At 39.4% G+C, this 26,045-nt stretch overlaps 1 protein-coding gene across 1 annotated transcript in view; it reads left to right on the top strand.

Moving 5' to 3' along the window:
- PRIM2 (DNA primase subunit 2) overlaps positions 1-26,045 on the top strand; it is an 87,247-nt gene that overhangs the window by 39,014 nt on the left and 22,188 nt on the right. The window contains exons 8-10 of the mRNA XM_042438125.1: positions 8,768-8,835; positions 10,251-10,323; positions 13,621-13,806. Coding sequence (XP_042294059.1) covers positions 8,768-8,835; positions 10,251-10,323; positions 13,621-13,806 — 327 coding nt within the window. The remainder of the gene's footprint in view (positions 1-8,767; positions 8,836-10,250; positions 10,324-13,620; positions 13,807-26,045) is intronic.

Genomic DNA, 26,045 nt, shown 5'->3' with positions numbered 1-26,045 from the left:
CAAACTGCTAGCCCAGGATGTTCATGGGAAGTGAGAAGCCGGGCAAGCTTGGGTTGAACCTGCCAGTCTAAAGCTGTGGGGGGAAAGGATACAAACTAGTGACTGGTCTGTTACTTAGGGTCTGTCAGAAAGATAATTAAGGCTGTTAGGAAGAGAAGAATTGATAAGACCTGAATAAAGTTTTGAGAGCTGAGAATGTTGAAGAAATTCACGGAAGAGTGTTAATTTTGTTTGAAACTGAGATATCATGTACTGTGCATAGAAGTAGTATAAATCTAGATATTTATCTGTTGCAATAAATCTTCACTGTGTTTATTTCTGCAACTATGTCTGGATGTTTTGATTTAATAACCAGCATGGAAAATTGGTCATGTTTTACTACATTGAGCCACTGAACAACTCAGCCACTTGTACAATATAGTGGTCACCTTGAGGCCAGAATATCAGATTCAGGTGGGATTTTGAGGCTAAAAGAGCAAGATGAGTGACAGGAACCCAAGGGTTGGAATTGTAAAGACAACCTGGGTAGGGGATTCTTCACAGTTCCCTAGAATAAAATCTGTAGTTAAGCTAGGATCCTTTAAGGATCATGTAAGGATCCTGTCTCCTGAGACAGAAGATATTACTGCTTCTCTGTTTATTGTTCTCTCAGTGTACTTGAAACGGAAATGAAATAAATAAGACTTAGTTTTTCATATATTGTGGTCAAGTTGGATGAGACTCAGAAAAGGGGCACAGACATACAGGATGGAGCTGCGAGTACAGGCAAACCTTGCTTTCTGCATCAAAGAATCTTGTAAACTACTGTGTTAAGGATAAGCAATTGTGGCCCTTCAGATGCTTTTATAATTCATCATTCTTCTTTGTGCCCCACACAAATAGGTGACAATGAAGCTTACCAAAGGAGATGGGTCAGGGTACTGGACAATAGTGGAGAGAACAGCGACCAAATTAGGCATTTGCCCCAGCCCTGGGGTCTAATATGTCCTGCTGAATAAACTGATGGCTGAGACCACACTGTAGGTTTACAGAGTTCAAGCAGAGGTACACCATGGAGTAGAGCTGCAGAGAAAGCCACAGGCCTAGTAGAATGGCCTTAAGGTGCACAGGAACAGGCTGCTTTGTGATGTTATAGGAGAGCTGTATAATAGTTTCTACCACTCACTTAGACAGTTGTTGAGAGAATACTTGCTGTTCTCTTTAGGGCCAACTATAACAAACTTAAGTGTTGAAAAACAACTGTACATTGAACACAGAAGGCTAGTATTCGATGGATGGCCAGACAGTGGAGCACCCTATTCAAAAGTGAAGACGGCTATGGTTAAAAGGCAATGTCTTGATTTAAATGGAAATGAGAGCCCAGTTTAGGAAAGAATGGAACATCTGGCTGGAGGATGAACATGTTAAGGTGAAATGGAAGAAAAGGTTATCAATATTGAAGAACTGTGAACTCACTCTTCTGTCTTGCGGAAGTGATGGCAATGAGGAATAGAACCTTCAAGATTAGGAGACGTTCATGTATAGATGTGAGAGGCACAAAGAGCTTGTGCATTAACTGTGATAGGAACAACAGCAGAGACCAGAATGGAGTCAGAGGCAAAACCAGTGGGCAGAGATGTATTAGGCTGTTAAGAAACCTCTTCTCTACTAGGTCTGGGAAAAGAGTAGTGGAAGATGGAGACATTGGTTGATGAGCTACAATTGCAGCTGAATATAATTTCAATGAGGAAAATGCCTGGCCCTGTTCTCAAAGATGCAGTAAGAAGTGTAGGAATGTAGGTATTTTTGTTGGAAGAGAAGATTCCAACATGGAGGATGCGAAGGGACAAAAGCACTTCCACTTATAAAACACATTGTGGAATATGTTTCTTTGTTTGTTGGGGTCACAAGCCATCGTTGTGTTGTCCAAAGTGACTTGAACTATGTTTTTTCTTGTATGCACAAATGGCTTTGATGGCAGTGCGGAGTTCTAGAGCAGGGACTCTCAATCTGACTAGTGTACCTGAAATGTCACATTACCATAGTGCCCTCCCCAGACTATTAGAGAGATGTCTGTTGTGACCATACAAGATGAGTCTGGAGGCCTGAATGGCATGCCTGAAAAGAGTTTCAGAAGCTCCATCCACCAAAGGAGAAATTGAAGCGCCTGTAGAGGTTTGCTTAATTGTAATTCAAATAATTCTATATTGGTAATCTCAAAGAAGGTTGAAGTGCCTGACAAACCAGTGCTGAAGAGGTCAGAATTTCAGATGCGCTAGATATGTAATCACTGTAGTGGCAGTTATGAGGCCTAGATGTCTTTGTACTGTGAGAGCAGAATGTTGAGGATGAGACTGTACTGTTTGTTGTTGAGTCCCTCTCCTCTCTGGATTGGGAGAAAAGCCTTCACCATGAAAGTGCCCACCACACAACAATGATGTAGCGAGCCCTGTTACTATGACAAAAACATCAAGCACAGCTCCAGCTACATTTGATTAAAATGTTATTATCTCAAGTGGGATAAAGTTACAATATATAATTCATTGATGATACATGAAGTACTTCCCATCCAATTGTAAGGGCCTCTCCCTAGGACCCTGACCTTTTCTCTTCATGAGAGGCAGGGAATGCAAAGTTCCTTCCTTTGGTCTGCTTTCAATTCATTTTGGTTTTTTTAAAAGAAAAATTAGGCACCTTGATGACAGGAGAAACAAAAACAGAGTAGGAACTTGGATAAATGCATTACATATTGTTTTGTTAGAATCTCTCTAGTCTTAAATCTGTTGGCATCAATCATCTAATTTATTTCAAAAATAAAAGGCAGTGGCCAGCTGATAACAAGAATACAAACTAATTCTTCATATGGAATTCTTGCCTTAAATAGTTTCGTTTGATTTTAAGTGTTTTGAGATGTACATAATATGCAAGAACAATATCATTGCTGTGACTTGTTATTTTGAATTTTTCTTGAGAACTGCAACATGCTAAAGGTTAAAACCAAACTTTTTCAAAATTGATCAGCATTGAAATGTCAGCTATCTACTTATGGCAGCATACCAGCATGCAAACACAGGTCTCGTATTGATTTCCCTGGTTGCATAACATTTGCATTGTGACATTTGCTACAACATTAGCAAAGTGGTTGTTCCTTGATCAATCATTTCTTGATAGTACATACCATACAATCACATTTGATGTGACCTATTTGGAAATGCATATTAACTACTGGGCTTGAGTTTGTGTTCCAAAATGTAAGCCTAGAGTGTAATCTGTGTTGACCTGAAAAATATGCAGTTTGCTAACAGATCTCAAGCTATATTTTAAGATGACTATCAAATATGGTTTAAAGGCAAAGCAGTATAATTCTGTGCATGTCTATGCAAAAATAAATGCTACTCTGTGGGACATCTGGGCAAGGTATATAACTCTAATTTTAGCTAAAAAAATTGGGAAAACGTAAATATTTGATGTTTGTTTCAGTGTGTTAATCTTTCCTGGGAAAAAAATTGGGGACATTTTAAAAAAACAACGATTGAACATTCTTAAAAGAAATGCTTTGTTTGTTTTTCTTTGGTATATAGATGGATGTCCTTCTGCTCCCTATCATTTCCCCTACAGAACAACTTACCATGCACATCAGATGTTAAACGTATAGTATACACCCCAAGATCACTCTTTTTACCAGAACAAATGTGTGATATTGATTGAGACTTAGGTCAGTGTTGGTGGGAGAATTTTCATTTCTTCTGTTTCTTAAAAAATGTCTTACTTGCCTGAGGCCTTTTTTTTAAACCTCAAATATGCGCAATGAGGGTTTAATAGGTTCCTGAGAGGGGGGGGGGGGGGGGGGGGGGTGTTAAATAAAAAACAGATGGAGGACAGGATCAGACCTCCCCCCCCAACATGAATGCTGGTACTGAGTTAGAGTTGTGCATGTTCAGAGAAAGTGTGCATCGACACTGCAGAAATAATTTAATATGACACCACTTTATCTGTAATGGCTCCTTGCTATGGAATTCTGGGAACTATACTTTTTGTGATGCATTTTGCCTTCTCTGTCAGAGAATCTGGTGCCACAACAAGCTACAAATCCCAGCATTCTGTAATTTTGAGCTATAGCAGTTAAAGTGGTGTCAAACTGCATTATTTCTGCAGTACAGATGCAACCCAAGGGAGTGATGTTCGGCTCCACACACTACACATTAATGTAACATGTCATATGACCCTAAGAAAAAGGACTGGCTGGGCCCATTTGGTAAATTTAAAGACAGAATTTGACTCTCCCCAGCTTGAAGCTCAAATGGCATATGGTGACAGATCCATGTACTTAGGCATGACCTTGTCTCAGTCATGTCTATAGCAGGAGGTAGATGTCTTACTCAAAGCATCAAAAGGGGCATATGGATCTTTTGCACCCTCTCTTCTCTTTTATTCTCCAGTTATTCTTCCAAATCCTGGTCAGGAAAGTTCTGATGCCAAAAGTGCAAAGGGCTTGGGGGAAATGCTTGAGGGGAGGGGTTTGGAGGGGAAGAGATTTAAATAGTGTTCACTTCTTTGCCTTAAATCTCTTTGTTGTATATCTGTATTTGAACATCCAGGTGTGCCACCGGCATTGGCCTTGGTACAATGGGAATGATCTGAAAGAGTGAGGGTGCTTATTATGTTGAGTCAAATCATGCCTAGATTTCTTTAGGCTGTGTATATATTTGGTAAATGATTAGTATATCAAGTAATTATAATCTATTATTAATAGGGACAGAGAATTTAACAAAATGCTACTGCAAGGCAGGATTTGATGATTATGTGATGGACCTCCATCTGACCCATGCAACTGACTTGTCCGACCTGACTGATATAGCATGTACATTTTCTCGCTGTGAGCAATATGAAATGTAGGGACGTTGTTCCAACATGCTGCATTTGCCCCTTTTCAGAACAAAATGCATAATAAAATATGGATTTGTCAGTGGTAAAAGACCGTGGCTGCTGCTCAAGCTTGTCCTTTGCTTGTCTGGTTATTAATCAAACTCTATCAGTCTGACCCCAAAAGCATGAAATACTTGTACTGAAAATCAATCAATCAAATGTTTGTCTCTGGTCTTTTGAGTTGAGACTAGTAGAGATTTTTTAATAGATCTGTAGGTGGGTATAAATTCCATTTCTAAGTGTTTGTATCTTGTATTAATTTCTCACTAAGGATAGCACATTGAATTCCAAGAGCAGGATGTTTAAGAGTAATGTGACTGATTTTAAAAAATTGCAATGGGATTGGAATTAACCACAGGATTTAAGATTTTGGTTTACCTAGATTACTATTTTTAGAGTAACTGCTTAAGTTGTTTTTATCTTCCTGAATTCTCTCCCTTGCTCCTGGTAATTCTTTGAACATATTAGTTGCCTCATATCTTAGGTAGGGAACATATGCCCTGGATGCACAAGTTGTTAGATCCAACACTTGGCTCTTCCAGTTGAAATGGAGATCTAGGGTAGGATCTTGGAGACTTAGAAAGCTTAGATTTTGCGGTTAGCTGTCTGAACCAAATGTTTTGACTATGTACGAGGAAGCCTAATGGTTTTGATTTTGTTTTAGACATCCTACGTTATTTCTTTACCACAGACACCATTTTGACTTCTGTATGGATTTTGTTAGCTGTAGACCTTATCAAACAGATTTAATACATGAAGTAAAACCTGAAGAAGCAATGTAGATGGCTGTTAACCTATTCCAAAAGAGAAGTGAGACAAAACTTTGGAACGGGCATGGTTCTCTCCTACAAATGTACCTAATTGTAAAACAGGTGTGAACAACTAAGGAAGGCAAAGAGGTTAGCCCTCTTCCCCGGGGGATCTTGGAGATCTGCACCCCTGCACCACCTGTTCCTGCCAAAACCCCACATTTTTAATAATCTCAGTTCCAGAAATGTCCTCATTGGGGTGTTTTCACCATATTTTGTGGTCTTCCTAGGCCAATTTAGGCCCCAGAGGAGCCATTCTTAAACAATGGGAAGTGAGCTGAAGTTCTTATTCAGTTCCTGTTTTGAAAAAGGATTCTCCAAAATTGACTCAAGGGTCTCCAAACCATGGTGGAATCCCCTTGCACACCCCCTAGATGCCATTTGGGAGCAAAATCTTTTTTTAATGCAATTTTTTATGCCTGGGAGGCCCCGAGGGCCTGGAAACATGGTGGAAATACCCGCCCTCCACACTACCTAGAGGCCATTTTGGGGCATATTACAGCAGTTTTTTGTTCACTTCTGGGGACCACAAAAATGGCCCTGGGAGCCACATGTGGCACACAGGTCACACTTTGCCCACCCCAGTTGTGAAAGGATTTAAGGTTTTTTTTTGCTGTGTGTTTGTCAATCTGCATGTAGCTTGGGTTTCTTAGAATTTACCTTTTTTGATCACTTGAATTCCCCAGTTTGTAAACGACAATATGGTCTCATAAATACTTCAATATCAGCATTGTACTTAATAATATTTTATGCTTTGGATTTTTCCAGAACTTTATACAACAGGAAAATAAACATGCAGGTCTGTGGCCTCATTCCCACATAGATATAAGCCTTCGCTCAATGTCAGTGAATCAGTTCCAAAAGGTCCGTCGTTCCCACTATGAAAGCAAATATTTTTATTATTTTCTTGTAGTCGTTTCTTTTTGGCACTGTTGTCATCCCCACAAGTTTGTGCCACTTCAAAATGCATGTCAATCACCTGTGCATCACTGGTAATGTAAGCGGCAGCTTGGTTTGGGAATTATTTTTTAAAAAATTGATAGAAGATTCGATTAATTGGTTTTACAACTACTTGCCCCACTGAGCTGCCGATTGCCTGGCTTGCCGCCCAAGTAATTGCAAATAGTTGCAAAATCAATGAATCAAATCTTCTATCAATTTTTTTGGTAAAAATCATGCACCCATAGGTCACACTCCAAGCACAAAGGCAGCGCTGGGGGCGGGGGAACGGTCCATCTACCAAAAACTGAGACGGGATGGTAAACACCCCTCTGCCATTAGTCCCCCCTCCAGAACAATGCGATCCAGATCCGTCGTTCCCACTTGTTGAGCACACTTCGGAATCAGTAATTTCCCCCTCCAAAAGAATCGGCAAAGAACTAGTGTCAGGAAAGAGTGGATTTTTTGTTTCCCTTGCTTCATTGTGATTGAAACTGATCACAGTAGGATCGGAACTGGTTTCAAATGGGAATGATGGTCATATAACCCGATCAGCAATTTGCTTTAAATCATAGTGGGAATGTGGCCTATAATCCTTTAAATATGCTTAAGTAAAACAGATACCTTTGTGGAGATGCTCCTTGTGGAGTTTCATCATATTGCATAGATATTTTTAGTTTGGACACATTGTTTCCATAGATGTTATATAGTCTAAGCATTTTTTTTCTTATAAGAAACATATGAAGACATATGACCTGTATGGGACATAAACATGGAACTTACAGCACACTTCAGTTGTAAGTAACTTCATCTTGTACAATATTTATATTACATGGGGATCATACACCTCACATTTCATCTCTTTTCAGTATTTCCAGTACAGTATACAATTCAGCATGGCTGTAATGCTTGTTTCAGAGAGTATATCTAACTCTTTTTTGTGTAGAGACTATTTTGACTCTCTCTGAGGACTGGCATTTTAAACAGAATATTGTAAATTTTACTTATTTTATAAGTTTCAGCAAACAGTGTATAGAAAGTGGCATATATCTTTGGCTCAGTCCCTTGAGGTGACTTCAGACCGACAGCTTTCATAGATGTTACAGACATTTGTTCAACCAATAATATTTCAAGAAGTATACTTACCAAATGAGTCTGGTTGAGAACTCCATAATGTTAGTCTGGCTTCTTGTACAGGCTTCCTGTAGTTCTTATGTGGTATTTTCCATCTCAGAGAAGCTATGTTTGAGACTGTGGTACTCTCTTGGAGAGAGTGGCCCTGTGTCACTTTCTTTTTATCTTGTTTAGGGAATCTTAATATTGTACTGAAAGGCTCACATCAATGGCACTGGCTTTTCTCCCTTCTTTTACCCAGATAATTAACAAAGATGTCTGATACCTTTTCATGCCTTGCAACGTATAATTATTAGCAGATCATAATAAATTTTGCATGAACAACTTACTTTATTTATTAAACAGTTGTATTCCACCCTACATCGCAGGATATTGGTGTACAGATAAAATGAATTTAAGTAATTTAAATTTTTTAAAAGTAATGGAGAATCATTTCTCTATTGCCCGTATTTCCTATTGCTTCCTAGTTTGGTTAAGAAGGTAAACCTAACCAAATATGTATGTCTAAAACACATTGCAATATTATCATAATAAATAAGATAATATGACAGAGAAATAATGAATTCCCTCAGTGCTTCAATGGGAGTGTGTTTAGCACAGGAATGGGCTAGTACTATTTGCCATAAACAGAGCGAAGATACTTGAAATACAGTGCATGAATGGGTTAATCTTTGGAATGATTTAAGAATGGGTTTTAATGAAAAGTTAAAGGTTTGTGTGTCAAGCTGATGTAAAGATGCAGGTAATGGAGAAGAGTAGAAGAATGATAAACAAATGGAAATTGCAAAGGTATTGATGTCAGGCGAGAAAAGCTTTCGATTGCTTGAAATTGGATTCAGTGGGTGAGATAGAAGGTAAAAGGCACAGAGAAGATCTTGCATTATTTGGGTTATTAGCAACTGCACAGATCATACTATGAAATAAAAAATACTGAAATATTGTACTACTTTTTAACAACTGACATTTTGTCCCACTCCCAGATCACAGCACGCTCGCTTCCCATTATACAGACCGATGAGAGACTCCAGCCTCTGCTCAGTCATCTCAGGTGACATAATTCCACATTTTCCTATAATACGACTAACACATTTCTCTACTCTTGGTAATCCAGTGGAAATGAGGGAACTGTATATATGGGGATGGTGTGTTTATTGTTGTCTGGTCCTGACCAAGCTCTGACTCTACCTTCCCAGATTAGATCGGGTTTATGAGCAAAATATTAGGAGCTTCTCTGTTTTGTTATATCCCCCCGCTCTGCAATAGTGGTATTCCTGCCATCCCATAAACACTGTTGGGATTGCTTTCAGGCCATACAGACAAGGATTTTTTTAAAAGCCAAGGGTGACTACTTCCTTCCTTACGAGTAGATTCAGTTACTTGTCCATTGCCTCCACTTTTTTGGTTCTGAAGTTTCTTGCAGAGCTCAGCTTTTCACCCCCATGTTTAGAGCTCTCCCTCTGAAACCAGCAGTTTACTGAGAGTGTCTCTCTGCCCCAATACTATTTCAGTGTCCAGCCACACCATGAAGTGCTACATTTCTGTTTCTCCATCTTCTGCAACTGGCCATAGAGTTCACTCTTTTCTCCTTTTCTTTTTATTCATAAACTTAAAATATTTGGTGATAATATGACAATCTGTGTTTTGGTCATAGTAGCACTTTAATGGAAGTACTGGCCTATGGTGAGGTTTTTTTTGCATCAAATAAATTAATAATATGGTTGTCATAAAACTACTTTTTCAGTCAAAACTTAAGGCTTTTCCCTCAAGTAATCTTTGCCACATATTTGGAAAAATGATACTTTGTCCTTGAAAAAAGTCCTCACTACTTGAAATTCCTGTGGAATATTCTCCTTTGCTCAGAGCTCTTTTAAAGTCACAATCATTATTTTATTATGTATTCCCTTGGGTTGTCTGCTCTTAGTGCTCTATAATATCTCAGAAAAGTTGTCACCATTCTCTGATAAATTAAAGGAGACACAATTTTTCTAGTGGTTCCTTTAATGAGAAAAATCTGTGAGATCTATACCTGGAGTACTAGAGATGCGTTCTTTGAGCAACTACTTTGATATGCCTTGTTAGATGTCAGATATTTTGCTCATACTTGAAATATAATATTCATCTTAGGATGTGATTTTGAGCACATTTCCAAAAAAAGAAATGCATTTCAAATAAATGGCCCAGAGTGCATGTGTGGTAAAATATAAAAAATAGTTAAAGATTTTATTTTCTCTTCCCAGTCCAACCCTTCATAAAACTGGAAGATTAAAAAAACCCCAACTACTACATGTTTTAATTAAATTGCTGAATTATTATGTTCACTTACTGTTTTTATAATTCATAGAAATAAAGACAGGTTCTAAGTTAAGGTTCCCATGGTAATAGTAAGGTTACCTCTTGAAATTATAAAAATTACATTCTTTTTTAAACTACAATTTCTTTTTAAATTCTTTCTCCTCACTACAGCCATGCATACGTTGGTCCAGATTACAGCATTGAAAAAAACATGGGGAAAATTTCAATAGAACAGATTGATTCTGTAAGTGGTTTATACTTTTGTACTGTACTGGACATTTCATTGGTTCTGCATTCAGTTAATGACTTCCATATACAAATGGAAGTGAATAATGGCCTCTGTATCCAGTTAAACATACAGTCGACCTACATATTATGCAAATTCCTATTATGTTGTTTCAGTTATACGCAAAGACCCCCTTGTGCTATCTCGTGCTGTTTGTGCCATGCTGTTTACACTGCTTCATGCTGGCAAAGGGGTTATGTCATTAAATAATCGCCTCAAAATGCAAGAGTGGTGTGGCTGGCAATCCAGATAAGCCAAAGAAAATCTTCTCACGTTTTTGCAATGGCTGAATTAAAACCAAAACTGAAACTGCCTGCTGAGAGAACTTATGGAGTGCCATCGTGGAAGATTTTCATGCTTCACAACGGATGGATGGAAAAGTTAGGAGAATTGTTGATGCATCAAGACAGCTACTGCTACTGCTGATTCTTTTGGCTGATGCAGTCTGCAGTGTCTCTTGTGTTCCTTGATTCTTGTTTGCACAAGGAACACAAGAGACACTGCAGACTGTGTCAGCCAGAAAAATCAGCAGTAGCAGAACATGTTACAACCCATCCTGGGCATAAAATACTGTTTGAAAACACTGAAATTCTGGACCATGCCAACAACTATCAGGTCAGGATGCACAGGGAAACCACTGAAATCCACAAACACCTGGACAATTACAACAGGAAAGAGGAAACCCTTAAAGTAAACAAGGTTTGGCTTCCAGTTCTGAAAAATAACAAGATGAAGACTCAACAAATACTAATGAGAAATCTCCCAGAGTCAGGGGTTTCCCAGCAGACAATGAGCACTAATCAAGCAGACACTAATCCTTTTTTGCAGACCCTCCCACCCTGAGGCCTGCCATTAGCAACAGAACAATCCACATGCAAATCACTCCTGCCTTCCCAGGTCACACAGTATATTTATACCCAACTCCTTTCCAGGCAAGCATTCTCTGAAGATGCCAGCCACAGATGCTGGCGAAGCATCAGGAGGAAATTCTTCTAGAACATGGCCACATAGCCCGAAAAACCCACAAAAACTATGGTATACATTCAGAGACAGTTGGATATGCTGATTCCATTATTATAATTATTATCTGCAAAATAAAATGTGCTTGTTTGAAGGAAAAGTAAGATAGAAATATAACAAAGGCCTGTTACAGACAGCCAAAATAAAGCTGCTTCGAGTCACAGTGGAGATATGGTTTTTCAATGATGCATGCGTCCTAAAAGTCCAGAAGTCGCACCAAAGCCACGCTCCGGCTGTCTGTAACAAGCCAAAGAAAGTGTTGAATAGATGTATTGCTCCACTTTTGATATGTCATTTAAGAGGGTTTGAAGCAAATTTAAATTCGTTATCTCTCAACTCCATGCACTCTTAGATAATAAAGTTATCTAGACCCAATTCAGATCAGTTTCAGATACTGAGTTCAGAGTACTATGGTTAAATTAGTAGATGATCTTTGCCTGAGCATTGATGGGGATTATGTCCTTTCTGGTGCTTTTGTATTGCTCAGCATTCAATGCCATTGACTATGGTATCCTTCAGGAATGCCTGAGGAATTGGAGACACTGTGCTTCAGTGGTTCCAGTCCTCTCTCTCAAGTAGATTCCAGATGGTGGTGCTTGACTCCTCATACAAAGAGCTGTTATGAGACTTCCAATGGGACAAGATGGTAAGCAGACATGTCTGAGAGCAGTTTACCTCTCAGGAATGACTTCAGCAGCGATCGCAGAAAGGAGGGGCACCCCTGCTATGAACATTTTCATCCAGATTGGGGCGGAAATAAGGGATCAACCAGACCAGCCACAGTTTTAAACCCTGCTCCCTCTGGGGAGATTGCCACTAGCAGTGATCATCACAGGTATTGAGTGGTTGTGGAAGGAATGTCCTGTCCAGCTACTGAAAGTCAAATGGACTCTGTCTGAATACGGTGCCTGAATTTAAAACAGCATTAAAGACCAGTGTCTTCTGGCAGGCCTATCCAGATGATTTTTAAATTATGAATTTTAAACTATGGACTTATTGTTTTAACTGGATTTTTCTCCTTCAAATGCGTTCCTCCATTCCTTTTTTTCCCTTCCACCCAACAACAATTTTCCACTCTGCCATAAACAACTTTGTTTAATCTACAAACACCTTGCCTGTGATTCTGGTCTGGTGGCAAATGGATGACGACGTCGGCTATCTCTCCAACACAGGAACAGAGCGAAGCTCCAAACACAAGCTTTTGGCTTGCTTTGAAGAATGCCTGGAGAAACTGCTGCTAGATCAAAGAATCACTCTCCAGCAGTTCACTCCTAAGAGGGCTATATTACTTTGTTTCAAATAACACGAGCTAATCACCACTATACAAAAACTCTTACCAACAGACACACCACACTATCTCAAACTCCCACAGCACAGCGTTTTTGCTTATATACAGAATTACGATCAGGCAACCACTAAGCCCAGCCTCTTTCTATACAAGTTGCTATGCACCATAGACACCAATCCCTCTTCAGACTGAAGACATAGCATATTTACATTTAGTCCAGTTCAGTTGGCCTTGAGCATCTGGCTGCCGCTCTGGACTCCAGCTGTAGCCAATTTAGGCTTCTGCAACCATTGCCACATCTGAACATTTTCAGCTTCAGTACATTAACAATAGTAATGTCTCAAAGTGAGTAAATTATATTTCATTTGATTATTTCACTTAATTATTTCACCAATTTGAAATATATTCCAAATCTAGTTCAAATACAGGTCTTAAAGAAACATGTTTTAACTTTTTGATTTTAAACACATTTCATTTTTCATCCCCCTATTCCATGCTGTTTTAAATTCAGACAGTATATTCAGCTTTTGAATCTTCTGGCAGGTCATTCCACAGTCCAGGGGTGGACAATCATCTTATAGTCACCATAAGTCAGTAATGATTTGAAGACACCCAACAACCCAGCAACTTGGATGTGGGAAACCTACTATTTAAATAGAATCAGAATCCATATTATAAACTTATAATTAATTATCCATACTGATGGCTATTTTTCACTAGAAAATTTGTGTTCCATTTGATCTTATGCCTTGCACAGAAAGAGACACTCAACTTAAAAGCTTAGACTCATATTGAAGTTATAAAATAAATTTATCCATAGCCTCTGGATAAATTCTTTTCTCACGCTGTTCACCTTTCTAGGTAGACTTAAGCAATGATCACAGTACAGCCTGTAAGATTTTCAAGTCAAAAAGCCTTTAAAATGAAAATGAATTTTCTCGTTTCAGCTTTCGGTGAAATCATTTCCCCTCTGCATGCGCCAGCTGCACAAAGCTCTGCGTGAGAACCATCATCTCCGTCATGGAGGCCGTATGCAGTATGGCTTGTTTCTAAAGGGCATTGGCTTAACACTGGAACAAGCTTTGCAGTTCTGGAAAGTGGAATTTATGAAAGGAAAAGTAGATGCAGACAAGGTAAATTATTGTTTGGGAGTTCTGTTCAGTTGTCAGCAGTTTTCCTTCAAATGCTTGCATAGTCCACAGGTGTTATTCATACACACTATGGACAGCTGCTATAGACTTGGTAGCATCATACTTCAAAAGCAACCGCTTTCACATCCTAACCACACAGGGGGTTACCGCCATCACCTTTTTCACATCCTTAATTTTTTTTATTGTTTATGACCCTAACAGTGATGCACTACACATGTTTCATACTTGTTTTAATAACCTTGTTGACTTAGAATACAAATGATAGTTGATGGTGATTTTAATGAAGTTTTGGACCCTTTGCTAGATGGACATATGTTTGTACCAAGTGAACAATCTATAGTGAGATTTACTTTACAAACATATATCAATGAATATGGTTTAATTGATGAGAACTGTGCACTGAGGAGACAGGAAAAATACTTTTATCTCTCTGGTCTGCCATAATTGTTTCAGGTTAGATTATTTCTTAATTGCTGAATCTCTGATTAGAAATATGAACATTTGTAACACTGAATCCTTGACAATATCAGACCATGCTCCATTTTGTCTAGAATTATACTTTTCTAATGGTCCTAAACCCTTTAGCCTCTGGTGATTTAAAGTTTCATTTCTCAATGATGAAAAGTTTAGGGCTCAAATGGAGCAGATCTGTTGGAATATTTTAAAATGAATGAAGGCTTTGCAGTTTCATATGCTATTGACTGGGAAGCATGTAAAGCTTCCCTTCGGAGGTAGAGCCATTGCTTATTCTTCTTATAAAAAAACTTAAAAATTAAAAAGGAATATATGAACAAGCAACTGAAAGCTCTTATATCTCATTTGCTGTTTCTCTGTCAAAACACTTTATCAAGCATGCAAAAAGTCCAGAAGCCCGGTGTGGCGCAGTGGGTAAATGCCTGTACTGCAGCCATTCACTCAAAAACACAGGTTGTGAGTTCAGAACCAGCAAAAGGGCCCAAGCTCGACTCAGGCTTGCATCCTTCCGAGGTCGCTAAAATGAGTACCCAGACTGTTGGGGGCAAATTAGCTTACTTGCATTAGCTTACTTGCTGTTCACCGCTATGATCTTTGGAATAGCGGTAAATAAATAACATTTATTATTATTATAATTGAATAATATTATCTCACAATAATTGAATTTGCTTTCACATGTCTGTGACAAAGCATATCGTTAAACTGGGGAACATCCCAACAGATTTGGGTGCGTCACCTTAAGCATCAACAGCACTACAATGTTATTTCAACTATTAAAATAAAAGCAGTAATAATATACATCACCCACAGATAGAAATTCAGATCATAGCTTTGACAATAAAATTTACCAACAGGATACGGAGACTTTCTTTTTTTATATTGACCTTCCTCATCTTAGCCTATTACAGCAACAATATCTTTAAACTTAGAGTAATTTCCTAATTTCAGCAACATAGCAAGTATGAGAAGTGGGACGTCTCCTGGCCCTAATTGGTTTTAAAGTACTGGTTAGCACCAAGACAACTCCAACTTTGCAAAATATCTTAGAATCTGGCTCCTCTTTGCATTATTAAATGATGCCTATATACTTTGAACTAAACCTGATAAGGCCTATGCTTGCAGTGCTACCATCCTGTATCCGTATCCTTACTGTGAGATAAAATATTGACAGCTGTTTTTAGCTAAGATCGCAAAAAGTTTATTTCATCTTGGTAAATCCTTACCAGACAGGCCCGAATAAGTGAAGTTCTGATGTTGGTTGTTAATTTGACTGCTTAACCCTGCTAGAACTGATCTACCAGTCATTTTTATTAGGTGTGGAGAAAGTCTTATAAAAATTCACTGGCCATTTTTTTCGTATTGGCTTTTGAGGTTTCGTAAAATATTTTTGTCTGGCTAAAAAGTGTATATTCAGCACAAAGAGTATGGGCTATGACTGTGTTTTTTTAATCCTTTTTTACACGGCGGGGGTTAAGACACAGATGTCCCCTGTCTCCTTTATGTTCTTTTGTGCTTGAAACCCTTGGCAGCGCTTTAGATATTCCGGGATCAAGGGATTGAGCGTCAGTTATCACTTAAAAACACGCTTTTCATAGATCATCTTTTGTTGCTCATTTCATAGCCTGAGCAGTCAATGCTTGTTTTGAGCAGGTTGATTAAAATTTTTGGTAAAATATCTGGGTATTCAACTAACTGGTTCAAGTCAGAAATAATGCCAATGGGAGACAAGATGGACTCTAGTGTATTTTAAACATGGCAGTATGTATTGCTCAAATTCTATTACTTGTTTTTGGTATAGTTATTCCTAGGGACTTTTCTCAGATGATTAATTTTATTGTAAGTAAGATGATAAAAGATATTGCACAAGCTTTAGAGACAAGAGGGGGCTTAAGGAGGAGTTTGTGGGGTAAAGTAAAGAAGATTAAATGAATGTTATACAGTAAAACCCCATTTAACGCGGGGTTCATTTACCATGGTTTTTACTTATCCATGAATAGCTGTTGGGTCTGTCATTCTGCCTTGGGGCTGCTCACGATGTCTTGTTTTTCCTCATTATCTTGCATTGATTTGTTGTATGCTACCATTAGTCAACCTCCAGCCCAAGCAAATCATAGAATTGTGCTGGATGACCTAGAAATGCCTAGAAAGAACACATCTCTAATATTTTGTTCATATTGTTTCCTAATTGTGCGTTTCCAGGGGAAACTATGCAGACAATGTGAGCCACCTAGCAGGGTTTTATTGTTCTGCCTCTGATCACTCTTCCCTAATTCAGTAATGAAGAGAGTGCTTTTTGGATTAAGTTTTTTTTTCAAAAGCATTGTAGACAAGTTGCTAAAATTAATCTCTGAAAACAAAGAAATGTATATATAGTTTTCCAGTAGCATATGAAGTTACTGTTAACCACCCTCTTCAGGACATAAGATATTAACATTAATTAATTGAATTTGTTAAGGAAGTTTTATGGTTAAATGAGGGGGAACAAACCCAACACTTTCAAACAGGATTTTAAAGCTTGGGCTGCTAATACTGTACTTTTTCTTAATGCAGTGTGTGGAATGTATTGAAATAGCAATATGGAAGAGAATAAAAATGTTTTCAAAATGGATTATAAGTGCATATAGCTTTCACACACACTAAAAAAAAATCCTTGAACTGTAACTCCTTTTTTCATACAAGCTGAGGTGCTGAATTTACATATGTTGCTTAAAAGGCTATTGGAAAGAAGTGTGAACGTGTGTGTAGGTACATGTACACACAATTGAAGGGGGCATAGATGTACTCTTAGATGGGTTACAGAAGAAAGCGTGCATCTTTATAAGCTTCACATTCTGTTCTCATAAAAATGACACCTGTTCGAATTAAAAGTGGCACCTGTTGTGATTAATATTATGAAGCATGGCATCAGCAAATAACATGATGATGTCTATAACTGACTGGTCTGATCAAAATCACTGCAGAGTACCAAAATATTGAAAACATTCACCTTCTTTACTTATTTTTTAAAGAAAGGTTTATGTATATCAGCTTTGATGAAAACAGGGATGCACTTTTCAATAAAGATATATAACGGAGTACTGAAATCAAGATTGTCTATGCCATAAAATTTCCAATTTCTCTGTGTGCTTGGTGAAACCTGGACATGGGAGAAAGCAGATTGGAAGAAAACAACTCATCTGAAATGTGGTAACGGAGAAGAGTTCTACAGATACTGTGGACAGTTAAAAAGGCACATAAATGGATCTAGAGCATGCCTGAACTCTCCCTAGAAGCCAAGCTGACTAACTGAGACTGTTGTACTTTGGACATAACATGAGAAGACATGACTCACTAGAAAGGTCAACAATGCTTTGTGAGGTAGAAGGCAGTAGGAAAAAAGGATGACGCATTACAGTTGTATAGACTCAATGAAGGAAGCCACAGCCCTGAATTTGAAGATCTGATCAGGGCTATAGATGATAGGATGACTTGGAGGTCTCTCATTCCTAGGGCAGCCATAAGTAGAAGGCAACTTGATGTCAGTTAACAATGTTCTTTATTCTGGCTTTGTTTAAAATGGATTCTTATTACTGGTGAAGTTCTGTGAAACAGTTTTAAGTGTTTTAAAAGTTTTCTTGCCCTAAAGTCTGTGGCGCAACTGATAGCTAAGTCATATCATGCACACCTTTTTCATCCTGAATGCTGTCAGTGCTGTAGTATTTTCAGACGGATCTGTGCTGCAGAAGGAACAACCTTCCCAATATGCCTTTTTCTTTCTTTGTGGGGGGATGAACTATGGAGTCAGGCCAAGCTGGGAACAGTAGTACAGAGGGGGCTAAATCTCTCTCTGGCCTGGGGCTCATCAGTTTTTTCTTGTAAAGAGCCAAACTCCTTCTCTAGAAAGTCACTGTTTCTGAGGGTGGAAACTTAAAAACCATGCAGCGAAGAGACTCCTTAATTTTGGGAGATTTTCACAGTCAGATCTTCACACGCCTGTCCACCTGAGCTCGCCCCCGTCCCGTATGATGTCTGAACGCCCTTGGACAGTGCTGGGATTGCTGGTAGTCTCCGCCAGACCCAAATATTTTGGCTCATATTAGAGTGAAAGAGGGATGTGTTAACTGGCTTTGAGGCCTATGATAGGCTTTTTTATTCCACAGTACTTGTAATAGACATTGGAGCAACAGTGCATCTATTGAAACCTGTGTTGGGGATTTGAAAAAGATCAATAGATAAGTTTGAGGAAAATGAGAGAAACTGGAAAGAGAATTGGAAAGCCAAATTAATAAAAATAACCACAAACAAACAACAAACAAAAGGGGATTAGAACAAAGATGAAAGTCACTTAAAATAGAAAGAACAACAAAGAAAAGGGGGAATATATTGTGAAGAACACTGAAGTTTATCGCATGGCCCTGAAACAGGCCTGTTGCGTTCCAAAACGGGGGCGCACACGGAATGGGATGGGGGCTAAAGAACGAAGTTTACCGCACACTGGAAGCTGCCGCCGCTACCGGCATCCAATCCGGTCCTACATCCGTTCCAGAGGGCGCGGTTTCTGAGAACTGTTCCAAAGCATTCTTAGAAACGCGCCCTCTGGAAGGATATAGGACGCGATTGGAACTTCTGGCAGCAATGGTGGCGTTCCAGTGTACAGTAACTCCGTTCTTAGCCCCATCCTGGTTCCGTGCGTCCCCCGTTTTTAGGGCTGTTGCGATAAACGTCATGACTCAAGAAATACTGACAAGACTAGATGGGGGTTATTAGTAACAACATTTAACAGACATAGATGTAGGAGATAGAAACGCGTGGTTAGGTTTGTTTAATTTATGTTTGTGTGTTTTAGATAGGTATTTTGTTATGTGGACACAGTGTTACTGTGTTAATAAAAAATATTTAAAGAAAGAAAGAAAGAAACCTGTGCTGGCTTTCTTGAGTAATAGTAATAGTAATAGTTTGGCTGAAAATTCACAGACTATCAGTAGTAATTGTTAGGCCTCTACGGCTGCAGCTGCACTGCAGAAATAATCCAGTCTGGCACCACTTTAATTGCCGTGGCTCAGTGCTACTGAATTCTGGGAATGGTAGTACTGCGAGACATTTGGCCTTCTCTGTCAGAGAGCTTTGGTGCCCCAACAAATTAGTTCCCAGGATTCCATAGCATGGCGCCATGGTGGTTGAAGTGGTGTCAAACTGGATTATTTCTGCAGTGTGGATGCAGCCAGAGTTAACCTTTTCAGCTGTTGCCCTTATCATAACAATTATATTTAGCACAACAGAACTATTTAAAATGTTTTGCAAGATTTATGAGTAGCTTTTCTCTCAAGAGTTTTAGATTCTGTAAAGTTAAATTATTTCTCTGTGTGTCTTCTGTCTGTATCTTCATTGGAAGATGCTGGGCATCCATAACTGACATGCATTTTTCCAGGGTAGCATTCAGAGAACAGATGAAATCTAGGACGCATTGACAGATTGAAATGTCATTGCAGCTAGATAGCATGCAATTCTGGATGCTTGAAGATCTTGAATGCAAAGTTCATAATTTAAGAAATAAGTTACCAGAATTTTAAATGAGGGAACCCAGGGTGGAATTTACGTGTGTGGGATTTACATGCCTTTTATCATCTGTTCCACATAATTGAGTGAAAAGTGTTATTTAAAACAGGATGAGAAAGCATGTAGGAGAAAGAGTTTTCCAGGGGAAGATTCATTATGGCTTTTGCAAAGCACTTCATCAGGAACAAGTTCTTTGGATTTTCTTAAGCTTGTGAGATAGGGATGATCTGGTAGTCATTCATACTTAGAAAGCTTTTGACAAAATCCTCCCCAAAGACTCAGACATATAAGATGTGATATAAGAGAGAGTATAAACGAGCAGACACTCTCAAGGGCCGGTAACAAAAGAGAGAGCAAAGAGCAATAATAAATGGGCAGCTCTCCCAGTGGAGGGAAGTTGTGCTTCCCCCTGTCCCAAACACAGACATTCCTCTGTTTGATGTTTCTGCTAAGGCAGAAGGCAAACTTGAAATGATGAGACCATCATTTGCATCCTGTTTTCCAGATCTCTTGAGAACCATCCGGGAAGGGTAGAGGGAGGTGTGCTACACAATTGATACCATGCGAACTATGGAAATTGAATGTTGCTATGTTCTAATGCCTCTTAAATTAAGAGTCTGGGGAAAGGAACATGAGTGCCGAGTAATGACAGCTGCTTTTCTATTTTGAAATGGATATGGGTGTAGTTCACTGGGAAACCTGAGGCCCTATTTTGGGAAACCTGAGGCCCTATTTTGGGAAACCTGAGGCCCTATTTTGGCATTTAACTGTGGGAATTTCACTTTGAAGTTTGTATATGCTCAGGAATGAATGCCCACTTCTTCCATGGAAGGGCATGGAAAACAACTGAGTGACCTTTGGCAAGTCACACTTACACAGCCTTAGAGGGTAGCAGCAAACCCTCTCTGAGCAAATCCTGCCAAGAAAACCACTTGGTAGGTTCTCCTTAGGGTTGCCATAAATCAGAAATGTCCTTAAGGCAAAGCAAGAATGAAATAAAAAAATTGGCTTGATGCAGCCATGCATTTGTGTCCCCTGGAGTTAGTTTTCTAGTTTAAGGTGTTCAATAATATTAGCATGAGAAATTGCAATATGTAAAATAACATGCAGTCTTATTTTCCCCTTGAGCTCTTACATGTACAAGACTGCATATACAAAGTATATTTTTATTACTGTGAAATTTGTGGAAACTGGAAGAATAATTCATACTACCACACTATAACAAAAAATATTTAAAATCTTTGCTGGAACAGACTTCTCTTTTTATGAATCATTAAGGGGCTAGACTGTCATTAATTTAATTAAATAATAATTTTGATTATATTTTAGTTACTAAAGTGAAATGAGCACCTCTGATGAAATTGACATGTGTCAGCTTGTTTCTGTGTTCCTATTTTTTATTTTGCAGTTGTGGTCTGCATGACAGCACTGTCTTCATAATTGCTATATGGAGCAATCGGCTCCAAATAGGGCCCGTTACAGACCGCCGCCGGTTGCAGCGCGGAGGAGTTACAGCAGCCAAACTGCGCGACTCCTCCGCGCTGCAAAGGAGCGTGAAAATTGCGCTCCTTCCAGCAACCCGGAGGAGACGCTGCAAGTGCCAAAGCGCGCACTCGCGGCGTCACTTCCGGGCCACGACGTGCGGACGCAGAGTGTCCATTACGTCAAAATGGTGGCAGCCATGTGGAACAGCCGCCACCATTTGTTACGGACTCTGTCCATAACAGGGTAAGGGGCGTCTGGAAGAGACACCCCTTTTTCAAAATGGGACGTCCTAAGGACATCCCTTAAGGCGGTCTGTAACCTGCCCAAATTAAGTATGAATCTTGAACTGGAATACTAAAAAGTTGGTTGAGACCAAAAGATCAAAATATGCTATTTTTCGTATGTGTCATCAAGTCAGCTTTGACTCATGGTGACCCTACAAATGAGAGATCTCAAGATCCCCTGTTATTAAGTGTCCTGCTCTGTTCTTACAAAGTCAGGGCTGTGTTTTATGCTAGTGAGATATTTGAGTGCTGTCCCCCTTTTTGAAACAGAGCTCTTTAAAATTCTCTAAAAACTTCTTGGATTCAGTTGACTAGTTCATGGCTTTATGGATCCTGACCATTGAGTGGTTGTAGATGAAAGTATTCCCAGATATTTTCATTTTTCAGTATGAAGGATCATTAATTTATTAGGTTTTCACTTGACAAGATCTGACTGTGATATCATAGCATGCTTCCATTATGTCAGTCCCACAGATAATCTTTCGGATCTTTTGAGAATGTAAGGGACTTGGAAAAGGCTTATTGAGGTGGATATTAGAAAGACAATGATGTGATTACAATCCCCCCCCCACACCTCCTGTTCATCCAAGTCTCTAAATGGAAGCTGATAATTAGACTCCTGAAACATTTCTATCAACTTTGGACAAGAAATGTAATTTTAAAGAGAAGCATTTCCATTATCAGTAGGTTCCCATTGGTGTCACCTTTCTTACTGCTAACTGAATAGACCTGACTTGCTAGATTTTCTTATCCTTTGTCAGCCATCCAAGCTGGTTTTCACATGAAGCAGCTGATTCCTAGCTGCTAACTCAAAACTAGATTGGTTAGTCTCCTAGCCAGATGCCCCAGACTGTCTTTCCCTAAATTGCTTTCCCTGATTGCCACCTTGAATACACACATACTTTACTAGGAAATGAGATTACATTGAAAAATATATCATGAACAAGTTGTAAAACAAACAATACATTGGCTGCAGTATATATTCTTTAAGAAATCCTGTGTTTGTTTGACTATTTGACTAGTGTGACAAGCTAGCTGAAGACACTCATAATATACAGTGGGCCCCTTGGTATCCTTTGGGGTTCCATTCCGGGACTCCCCTTGGAAACCAAAATCGTGGATCTGCAAGTCTCATTAAATACAATGGATAGTAAAATGGTGTCCCTTATATAAAATGGCAAAATTAAGATTACTTTATATTTTTTGGGAATATTTTCATGCCGTGGATGCTTGAATCCATGGATAAAGAATCCGTGGATAAAGAAGGCTGACTGTAGTTAGTTCCAATATTCAAAAATCTCCTTCTGTACTACTAATTAAAACAAAATAAAGTAACAGCAACAATGACAACTCTTAGAAAATCAGTGTTTTTAACTTGCTGTATTTGTACATCATACTAAAGCCGTACTTCACATTAGTCATGATGTGTTGCTTTATGCATGAGTTGTGCCACAGACAACTAAACCAATATCATTTTGCTTTCCCTAGATTCTGTTGCTTTCTGTCTGTTCTGTTTCATTAAGGATGTGGTGAAACAAGTAACGGATAAGCCATGGTTTTACTGTATATACGCAACTATAAGTCAAGAAATTTATGCCCCAAAATTGACCCTAAAATTCTGGATAGACTTATATAAGGGTCAATACACCAGTAGTGTTTAGGTCCTAAAGCAAGCAAGTCTGATGCCCCAATCTCCATTGAACACCAATTCCCTCCCCCTCCAGACTGTTTTGCAAGACCTTGGCTTCCTATGGAAAAAACTCCCAATTTATAAAACCATCTCTCCAGTCCATTTTGCAAGACTTGGCTTCCTATGGAAAAAACTCCCCATTTAAATCCACTTGCTTTTCTCTCTGGGCCATTTTGTAAGACATGGCTTCCTATGGAAAAAACTCTCCATTTAAAACCAACTCTCCAGTCCGTTTTGCAAGACATTCCCCCTCCAGACTGTTTTGCAAGACCTGGCTTCATATGGAAAATACTCCCCATTTAAATCCACTTGCTTCCTTTCTAAAACCTCTCCTCCAGCATCTGGGACTCGGTTGGGAGAGGTCCAGAGAAGGAGAAGAAGGGAAGGAGGTGGTATTTCCCCCTTTCTGTGCTTCCTTATAGCCCCCTAAGTTTTACCCTCGACTTATCCACAGGTCATATAAAAATCCAGGATTTTGACCCTGAAACCTTCCCTCGACTTATACGTGAGATCAACGTGTGCATGAATATATATGGTAGGTTTGGATTTAAGAAGGTAGAGTTGTTAACCAAGTCTCAACTATGACTTCTAATAGTGGTGCTTTACAGACCGCCGCTTTGCGGCGGTCTGCCAGCACTGCTGTTTGCTCCGTGAGGGAGCCACAGCAGCCAAACCGCGCGACTCCCTCGCGGAGCAAAAAAGAAGCTCCAAAATGGAGCTTCTTCCTGCGGCGCACTTATGACGTCGCGAGGGGCCAATGGCGCCCTCGCGACGTCATAAGCACCGCACGACGTGCGGATGCACAGCGTCCGCTACGTCAAGATGGTGGCGGCCATGTGGAACGGCTGCCGCCATTTGTTATGGACAGAGTCCGTAACAGGAGTAGGGGCGTCTAGAAGAGACACCCCTTTTTTAAAGTGGGACGTCCTGGGGACGTCCCAAATGGCGGTATGTAACCTGCCATAGTTTTTTAATGGCTAACAAACCACAGTTTATAGAGTTCAGACACAGTATCAAGCCAGAATTCAACAAACCACAGCCTGGTTTTCTTTATGTGCCTTTCTTGGCAAGTGGATCATTTCTCTTATGAAATAATTAAAAGGAATAGCTAAGTGCCTTAAGCATCACATAGTCCATAAGACATGGGCCCAAAATACACAGGCCAATTAAAGCGGTTTCTGAACATTTTGGGGCTGTGGTGTTTAGATGACGCATGCCCCCAAAGCGGCCAGAAGCTGTGCCAAGGCTGCATTTATGGGGCACCAACTGGACCTTTTAGGAGTGGGTTATATCTGCTCCTGACAACAGCCGGCTTGGGACCTTCAATTAATAGCTAGTGTCTGTGAGTTGGTCTTGTCTTGTAAACACACAGTACAGGGATTACAGTCCGTCCCCTTTTCCAAAGATTTTTTATCCATGCATTCAAGCATCTGTTAGTTTGAACAATATTTTAAAAATAAGTAATTTCCAAAAAGCTGTCTTCGTGTTACCTTGATGTTGCTACTTTATTGACATTGTATTTAATTGGATTTGAGCATCCACAATTTTGGTATCCACGGGGGTTCCTAGAACCAAACCCAGTGGATACCGAGGGCCCACATAGAATCTTCTGAGTCAAATTAGCAGGGGGTTGTGGTTGGGGTTCAAAAGTGGGTTGAATGATTTAGTATGTGTTTTATTAAGGCTTTTTAATCTATTACCAGGTACTAGTTCTGTTACACTGTGATTTGAAGACTTGAATGGTTGTGTGTATGTGTGGTGTGGAGTTATCTGCACTGTTTTGTTATTGGGTTTCAGGCCCAGAGAGAGGAAGAGAAAGTGGAATATTTGAAGCTGTTTGACATAGTCGCCAGACAGACTGGGCTCTTTAGCTTTGGACTGGTTCCAGAAGAGTGAAGCAGCTCTTGAAAGAATAAAAGGGGTCAGAATCCTATTTGAGCATGGGAGAATGGGTTGAAAAAATTGATGACTGCCTTGTTTGTTGCCTCATCTCTTTCTAAAGCCTGCTCGTAGACAGTGGAGAAGGAACTGCTCCAAAACAGCTGCCCATGGTGCCCATCTTGGAGAACTCCTTCAGTGCTGGAAATTTTGGACTCCAGAAAACAAGAGCTATGGGCAGGGTGGGACACCTCATTCAATGAACTTATAACTAAACATTCAGGAACCATTGCTCCACGGATGCAAAAAAAGACATGTAGTTTTGACAAAAGGAGGGTTGGATTTCCAAAACAGATCCCCACTATCCTTCTGCTTTATATGTCAGGAAAAAGCCCCTGTGATATATCACACAAGAAAATAAATATGTATAGGATGATGTATTGAATAGTAACATGACAAACTCAAACACAACAAAGCAATTGAAATGTCACCATAGGTGTTGCAATTTATGTAATTAGAAGGTCAAAAGCCAAGGACATATGTGGCAAGGACTAAGTTAAAAGGTGCAAATTGATATCACCTGAAAGGTCATTTGATGTGGGACAGTAATGTATGATGCAATGTGAGGTCTAGATTGCGCCATATTTTGTTATTTGTATGTTCCACTCATACTTATGTACACGCCAAGGAGGTCGGCAAAATGTTAATAAATAGAGAGACAAATGGGATAATAAGCAACAATGATGGCATACTTGTTGTGAGTATGAGGAGTATAGTAGTGGGGTTCTGTGAGTAGCTGAATTGTGTTGTCATAGTGGATAAGTGGTGACTGGGATACGAAGGATCGGTTAAGAAATTTCGGGGATACGAAAAAA

This window comes from Sceloporus undulatus, chromosome 1 (assembly GCF_019175285.1).
Source record: "Sceloporus undulatus isolate JIND9_A2432 ecotype Alabama chromosome 1, SceUnd_v1.1, whole genome shotgun sequence".
NCBI lineage: Eukaryota > Metazoa > Chordata > Lepidosauria > Squamata > Phrynosomatidae > Sceloporus > Sceloporus undulatus.
This window is presented reverse-complemented; position numbering and strand designations above follow the sequence as displayed.